The sequence below is a fragment of the Nicotiana tomentosiformis genome, chromosome 2 (genome assembly GCF_000390325.3).
Source record: "Nicotiana tomentosiformis chromosome 2, ASM39032v3, whole genome shotgun sequence".
In the NCBI taxonomy this organism is placed as follows: Eukaryota; Viridiplantae; Streptophyta; class Magnoliopsida; order Solanales; family Solanaceae; genus Nicotiana; species Nicotiana tomentosiformis.
This window is the reverse complement of record NC_090813.1, coordinates 172,831,761-172,840,217: the sequence shown is the minus strand read 5'-3', so window position 1 is coordinate 172,840,217 and position 8,457 is coordinate 172,831,761. Positions and strand designations below refer to the sequence as shown.

At 39.6% G+C, this 8,457-nt stretch overlaps 2 protein-coding genes across 2 annotated transcripts; both read right to left on the bottom strand.

The window, feature by feature from the left end:
- Positions 1-6,351: 6,351 nt before the first annotated feature.
- LOC138906097 (uncharacterized) lies at positions 6,352-7,035 on the bottom strand. The gene is made up of 2 exons (XM_070194619.1): positions 6,928-7,035; positions 6,352-6,852 (listed from the first exon to the last, which is right to left on the bottom strand). The coding sequence occupies exons 1-2, from the start codon at positions 7,033-7,035 to the stop codon at positions 6,352-6,354; spliced, it is 609 nt and encodes a 202-aa protein (XP_070050720.1).
- Positions 7,036-7,065: 30 nt separating this feature from the next.
- Positions 7,066-7,482, bottom strand: LOC138906096 (uncharacterized). The gene has a single exon (XM_070194618.1). It carries the CDS (start codon positions 7,480-7,482, stop codon positions 7,066-7,068), a length of 417 nt encoding a protein of 138 aa, XP_070050719.1.
- Positions 7,483-8,457: the final 975 nt, after the last annotated feature.

The following is an 8,457-nucleotide window of genomic DNA, read 5'->3' as shown; positions in this document are numbered from 1 at the left end:
TAAATACCCTGATGGTTGCACATGGGCTCAGTCCTCATACATATGTGCACCCATAACACGTAGCTATCACAAACAACTCAGGCAACTAGTGCCTCAACCATGTTTAGGTAAGATACTTACCTCAAGCAAGACAAACAAATATCGAGAAAGCCAAACACCACTTTAGAAATGCCATCCCACGCGTATCAACCTCCGAACGGCTCGAAACTAGCCAAAAGCAACTCAAAACATCAAATGATGCCAAAGGAAATCAACCCGAATGACAAAGGTCGAATCTTTAATCAATTACTCAAAGTCAACCAAAAAACCCACGCCTCGAAACCCGAAAAAATCACAAATTCTGACAACGCATTCAATTATGAGTCCAACCATACTAATTTCACTCAAATCCGACTCCGAATCGATGTTCAAAATCTAATTATTCACTTTAGGAAAAATTTGACAAACCTCCCAATTTCTCTTTTGAAATCATTATCAAAATGCCAAAATCGAAGATGGAATCATGGAATATAATCAAAACCGAGTAAAAAATATTTGACCAAATCCATGTGGTGAAAATCCTCTCCAGTATCGCCCAAAACCGAGCTCCAAATCTTAAAAATGTGATAAAATGAACAACCCTCAAAATATATAACAATCTGCTTAGCATTTCCGCATAAGCAGTCAAATTGTCGCACCTGCGACCTCCACTTCTGCGGTTATAGACTTGCACCTGCAAGGATACCTAAACTTCGCATCTTTCGCTTCTACGACACCAAAATCCGCTTCTACAATCGTGCTTCAAAGCTCAATGTACCACACACACGACCTCGCAGACGCGCCCAAAACTGTGCATCTGCAACTTCGTCGTCCACAGTCCATATTCGCTTCTGCGATAAATTGTTTGCATCTGAGGACACTGACCCCTAGTCACTTCTTCTACTTCTGTGCCCCTTGTGCCGCTTTTGCATCTCCGCACCTATGCCAATAGTTCCGCAGCTGCGATCACACTAGCTATAAAAAATCTCAGCACTGCAACATGAGGCAAAAATGATCTGAACAAGTTCGAAACTCACCCGAGCCCCTCGGGACCCCGTATGAACATGCCAACAAGTTCCAAAATACAACAGGAACCTACTCGTGGTCTCAAATCACACATAACAATATCAAAATCACGAATCGCACCTCAAATCAAACTTGATAAACTTTTGAACTTGCAACTTCCAAAACTCATGCCGAACCATACCAAACCAACTTGGAATAGCCTAAAATTTTGCATACAAGATCCAAATAATACAACAAACCTATTCCAACTCCCGGAACAATAATTCGAACTCGATATCATCAAATCCAACTCCCTGTCAAACTTATAAACCGTCCAAACTTTTAAATTGCCAACTTTCGCCAATTATGGCTAAAATCTTCTAGAAGCCTACAAATACAAATCCGGGCATATACTCATGTCTAAAATCACCATTCAAAACTAACGGAACCATCAAAACTTCAATCTGAGGTCAAATACATTAAAGTCAAATTTGATCAACTCTTCTAACTCAAAGTTTCTAAAATGAGAATTATTCTTCCAAATCAATTCCGAATCACCCGAAAACCAAAATTGATGATACACGCAAGTTAATACATCATACGAAGCTACCCATGCTCTCAAACCATCAAACGGAATACAAATGCTCAAAATAATCGGCCGAGTCGTTATGCTTTCTTGATCCAGCATGAGATTTAATAAACAAATCAATAGAATGCTCAAGTAAAAGAGAATACCAAGATAAGGCACCCTTCATAAGGGTTTCGCCAAACTTCTTCAACAAAATAGACTCAATCTCGTGTTGGGACAAGTCGTTTCCCTTTACAGTCATAGTGTAAGTCATGATGTGTTCCTGTGGATCTGAAGTCCCATAATACTTCGGAATATATGGCATTTTAAACCTTTTTGGGATCAACTCTAGAGTCGCACTTTGTTTAAACGACAATTGCGTATACATTTTGGAATCCGATCCCTTTAACACTTGCGACGCTCTCGAGATCTGGTCCATTTGAGAATGAAATTTCTTTGCATTCTGGTCCATTCGTTCATTAATTTCTCTTATGAATCTCATGAGCTCGGTTTTGAAAGGGTCGTTTGGATTGTTGACGTTCCTAGATCCACTACCGGTACCTTCTGCCTCATTAAAATCAAACTCCTCCCTTGGAGTGTCGTTACTGGTTCTTTTAACTGTTTGATTTTCAAGTATGCTAGGAGGAATCTGGGCTCTTCCATTAGCATTACAGGAAGCACCCGATAACTCCTGTTTCAACTTTGTCATCACCTGATCTTATCTTGAGAGGTGATCCATAATTTTTCTTTGTTGCTCTCTCAAGATTTTGATCGTTTCAACAACGTATTCATCATCTGCATCATCAGGAGTTGGACTCCTCACATGTCAAGAATTTTGACTTTTGCGAACTAGAGTTGTTTCATCTCCTTCATTGCTGGTTTCATTGGTTGAATCATCACGTTGGAACACTATTCTCATGTTCATTGTGTGGTCTAACATTATAGGAATCGTTGTCATCATTAGCTGTCATATTTGATTTTTCTTTTGCTAAGAAATGAATCAAAATCTATTAGTAACAGATGAATGGATCAAAGCAATTACACAATCGTCTATGCCACATGGTGGGCATCAAACTATTTACTCGTAAAATTATACAATTAAATTTATAACGTGGCTTACAAACACATAACTTAATTTGATCCAGAAATATAAAATAAACAAGAACATAAATAAGATTATAGAATAAATTTTAAAGGACATACAAGTCTGACTATGAATGATGTTATAGAATGAGAGCTTATTCAAGTTTGTGTGTAGAATGTTTCGTGTCTTACAATGGATACTAATTCTCCGGTAACAGAAGTAAGAACGATATTAAGAACAAGGTAAAAGAATGATGTTATAGAATGAGAGCTTATTCAAGTTTGTGTGTAGAATGTTTCGTGTCTTACAGTGGATACTAATTCTCCTATTTATAGCTATATTTAGGGAGACAAAATCTCCAAATCAAGCTCCTCTTGAATGAGAATAAAACTATCATTGATGGGTACATAACGGTTGGCTATAAATGCAAATATTCTCTGTAACGGCTGCTCATTCAATGTTATCCGATATCAATTCTTCAAATTTTTGCTATCGGTTATCGTGTCTTCGGAATTCACCCAACACCAGTCACATGCTTACAACCGGTATCAACTATTTGCTGACTCACATCTTACCTGTTTTCAACTCCATGTGTCACCTCCTCATTCATCCAACTGTCATTAACCAATTTTACTGCATACAATAGTGTCATTTGCTATTTAATCAACATTATAAGTTTTGTGCATTAATAGTGGACTAGTTTTTACATCATCAAACTAAATTGATCAAACATCGGCATAACATTTTATAACAAGTATGATATAGTAACTCAAAAATAGAGTAATAACCTATTAAACTTGTATATAATCAATTAAATTATATTTATCGTATAAAACTTTTTTATGCTATTAATATATATTATAACTTAAGTCGTTAAATCAATTTTCAAATATCCTAGCCCATTTCCCTTTGGGTCTTGGAATCCCAAGGGAGGGAGGGAGACGGGGTTAATCGTGAAGGACCCTAAAATAGAATTACTGTATACAGAATTAGTGACTGAGATCTTGTTGGTTGGTGGGGTAGGGGAGATTGGACGTACGCAAAGTCGCAAACATAGACAGTGTATATTGAATTCCTCAAAAAGTAAACCTACCAAGTCAATTCGTCAATACTTTTAGATGATTTACATACTATCTGAAAAAACATATATTCAGAGCAAGTAGAATAAGATGAAAAAATAATCGTTTTCATACTAAGATAAAACATCAGGTAAAGAAGGTCCTTCTATTTATGAAAACGAAATGTATCAATTTAGATCCTATATAAAAAAAACTCAATATACACTTACTGTAGAAACATATTATAAAGGAATTACTTATTGAGGAAAAATACGATGATAATGACGGAAGTGACGCCATATCTATTTATTCATAATTTAGCTCCGGAGGTAGTGTGTGACAACTGACAAGTCACAACTTGATTATATTTATTGAAATACAAAATGGACCTACTCAACATTTGGTTGCAAAGGTGATTTTATCAGATACAATTTGTTGTATTGGTGGAAAAATAGACTCACCACGTGGACTAATGATATGTTGACGGATGGCATAAGAGTCAAAACGATAAAGAAGAAGAAGATTAGAGAAGGCATGAGTAAAACACTCACGTGATCGTCTACAAAGATATCATACCTAATAGCTGAAAAAGAGAAAACAAGTGCAGAATGAATAATTAAAGGCCACGAAGATGGAAGATTCATTAATAGCCATGAATATGAAAAGAAATCAGCATAATCCCTAATTATGTACGATTAGTTGTTATTACCATAACCGTTATAAATTACCCATGTAACGGGAAATCAATGTAATAAATATTAGTAACACGCAGAAATTAAGTAGGACAAATCAGTTACAAATTGTACCCTTGTATAAATCCATTTACCATATTTGTACCCCCATCAAGATATTCACGAAATTATACTATCAATCATCTATATTTTTATTACTATCTGATGTTAGAAGATCTTATTCTCTCTTATTGGAAGGAAGTTGCGACTATCAATAAGATTTTTTTTTCTTATTCTCTCAATATTTTATTTTCATTATTTACTATTCATTTATATTAGGAAAAGTGAAGTAAAATTGGTTATTAAACAACAACATACCAGTATAATCCTACATAGTGGAATCTGGAGAGGGTAGTGTGTACGTAGACCTTACCCCTACCTTTGTGGAGGTAGAGAGGCTATTTTCAATAGACCCCCGGCTCAGGCAAACATAGGTACCACAATAATAACAAGAAACAATACGGGACAACATCGAAAAACTATGTAGAAGCAACATACAAAAAAACGGAAAAAAAAGAAAGAAAGAAAAAATAGGTATTCAAATACGCCTACTACCAACCAAATGCGAGAGTACGTACTAACACTACTAGTATGGATAATCTAGACTACCTAACCTATTATCCTAATCTTAGACCTCCATACCTTCCTACGACGGGTCATGTCCTCGGTCAGCTGTAGCTGTGCCATGTCATGCCTAATTACCTCACCCCAACTCTTCTTCGCCCTACCTCTACCTCTCCTAAGGCCCTCCAATGTCAACCTCTCACACCTCCTTACCGGAGCGTCTGTGCTTCTCATCCTCACATGTCCAAACCATCTAAGCCGTGCTTCTCCCATCTTGTTCTCAATAGGGGCCACACCCACATTGTCCCGAATAACTTCATTCTGAATCCTATCTAATCTGGTGTGCCCGCACATCCATCTCAACATCCTCATCTCTGATACTTTCATCTTCTGGACGTGAGAGCTCTTGGCTGGCCAACACTCAGCCCCATACAACATAGTTGGTCTGACCACCGCTCTATAAAACATACCTTTAAGTTTTGGTAGTACCTTCTTGTCACACAAAACATCGGAAGTAAGTCTCTCTTTCATCCATCCCGCCCCAATACGATGTGTGACATATTCATCAATCTCCCCATCCCCTAATAGACCCAATGTACTTAAAACTCCCCCTCCTAGGGATGACTTGTGAATCCAGCTTCACATCCCCTTCCATTCACTGAGTAGCGTATCTAAACTTACACTCCAAGTATTCTATCTTGGTTCTGCTCAGCTTGAAACCTTTAGACTCCAGGGTCTGTTTCCACACCTCTAACCTTGCGTTAACACGTTCTCACGTATCGTCAATCAAAACAATGTCGTCTGTAAATAACATGCACCATGATACCTCCCCTTGGATGTGGCGAGTCAGTACGTCCATCATCAGGGCAAACAAAAAAGGGCCCTGATGCAACCCCATCATGATCGGAAAATGGTCCGAGACCCCTCCCACTGTCCTCACACAGGTGTTCGCTCCCTCATACATGTCTTTAATCACCCTAATGTAGCCACAGGTACTCCTCTAGCCTCCAATCATCTCCACAAAACCTCCCTTGGGACTTTATCATAAGCCTTTTCTAAATCGATGAACACCATATGCAAGACCCTCTTCCTCTCCCTGTATTATTCCATCAATCTCGTAACAAGGTGAATGGCTTCCGTAGTTGAACGCCCTGGCATAAACCCAAACTGGTTCTCGAAAATAGATACCCTTTTCCTCACCCTTAGCTCCACCACCCTCTCCCACACCTTCATAGTGTGACTAAGCAGCTTAATACCCCGATAGTTGTTGCAATTTTGGATATCACCCTTATTCTTGTACACAAGAACCATCGTGCTCCATCTCTACTCTTCGGGCATCTTTTTCGTCCTAAAAATGACATTAAATAACCTAGTAATCCACTCCAAGCCCGCCCTGCCCACACTCTTCCAAAATTCCACCGGGATTTCATCTGGTCCGGTTGCTCTGTCCTTGCTCATTTTACGTATAGCCCCTACAACCTCCTCAACTCTAATCTGCCTGCAATACCCAAAGTCGCAACGACTCTCAGAGGATCCCAAATCATTCAGAACAATGTCTTTGTGCCCATCCTCATTCAAGAGACTATGAAAGTAAGTCTGCCATCTCCGACGGATATGCGCCTCATCCAACAAAACTCTACCTTCTTCATCCTTGATGCACTTCTCTTGGTCTAAGTCACGGGCCTTTTTATCTCTCACCTTGGCTAGCCTAAAAAGCCTCTTATCCCTACATTTACCCTCAAGTTCTTCATATATACGACTAAATGCTGCAGTCTTAGCCACTGTAACCGCTAATTTTGCCTCCTTCCTAGCCAACTTATACCCCTATCTATTCGACTATTTCTCCTCATTGTCAATGCTTTCCACTAGCTTCAGATACGCCCCTTTTTGGATGTTCACCTTTCTTTGGACCTCTCCATTCCACCACCAGTCTCCGTTGCAACTACCATTGAAACCCTTAGAGACCCCTAGGACCTCTCTGGCAGCTTTCTTAATGCACTGCGTCATCCACATCAGGCTCACATCCCCACTACTTCTCTAAGCTCCCATAGTCAACAACTTAACTCCTAACTCCTGCGCTTCGTCTTCAGTCAAGGCTCCCCACTTGATCTTAGGTTGGCCATACACTGCCATCTTTCTCTTCTTCTTCGTGATCTCAAGGTCTATCACCAGGAGCCTTTGAAGGGTCGTGAAGTTCTCACTCGGGATGACCTTGCAATCCGTGCAAAGACCTTTATCGGACCTCCTGCAGAGAAGATAGTCAATCTGGGTCCTGGCCACCGAGCTTCGGAATGTGACCAAGTGTTCCATTTTCTTCAGAAAATTCGAGTTTGCTATTACCAAATCAAACGCTCTAGCAAAATCCAGCTGTGAATCCCCCTCTATTTCTATCTCCAAAATCGAAACCACCATGTACATCATCATAGCCCCCAGACATCGCGCCAATGTGTCCATTGAAATCTCCTCCGATAAAACGCTTCACAGTATACCGCGCACCATCTCATCCAAATCCTCCCAAAAACGTCTCTTGACTTCCTCATCCAAGCCTGCCTGGGGTGCGTATGCACTGAATATGTTCAAAGTAAATCCACCAACAACTAACTTAATACTCATCAGCCTGTCGCTCACTCTTCTAACCTCTACCTCTAAATCCTAGAGGTCCTTATAAACCAAAATACCAACCCCGTTCCTGCCCCCTTGCTCCCAGAAAACCATAGTTTAAACCCGTCTGCATCCCGCACCCTATCTCCTACCCATCTAGTCTCCTGTACACAAGCTATATTAATCTTCCTTTTCTAGAGAATCTTCGCTAACTCTATAGAATTTTCAGTCAAAGTTCCTATGTTCCAAGACCCAACTCTCAACCTGGTGGCTCCCTTAGCCCTCTTATCCCTCTTACCCCCTTACCTCCCGCACCCAATCCCCCGCAATGACCCCCTCCCCCTCCCCCGAGGACAAGACTTTACCCTATCATTGTTCAACAAAGCCACTATAATCTAAGAGACACTACACAAGCACTACCCCAAAACATGCGATGAATTTACAAATAAAATAAATCACCGAAATATAATCTTTAACTAAAAGGCAGTAAAACGGGCAACGACTTAAACTACACTAACTAAAGGGAATTAATTCTACAACTAGCAGTCACAAAAACCAGCAAGCAAAGATTCAAGACAAAATGATAAATAGTAATCGAAGTTCTTGCTAATGTAAATAGTAAGAGTGAATATGGACAAGATCAAATATGCAGGAAACAGATAATATTAATGCTAAAATAGCAAATATCGATATAAAAGAGGAACGGTAAAACCTGGATCGCAACGCCTGAAATTCTGTTTGTCAGAAGCAATGGAAATCTGCTGGTCGTTCTTGGGCCTCGATTCCGAGCCCTAGTTTCTTTGTCCTTAAAACTATTGTCTTTGCTCA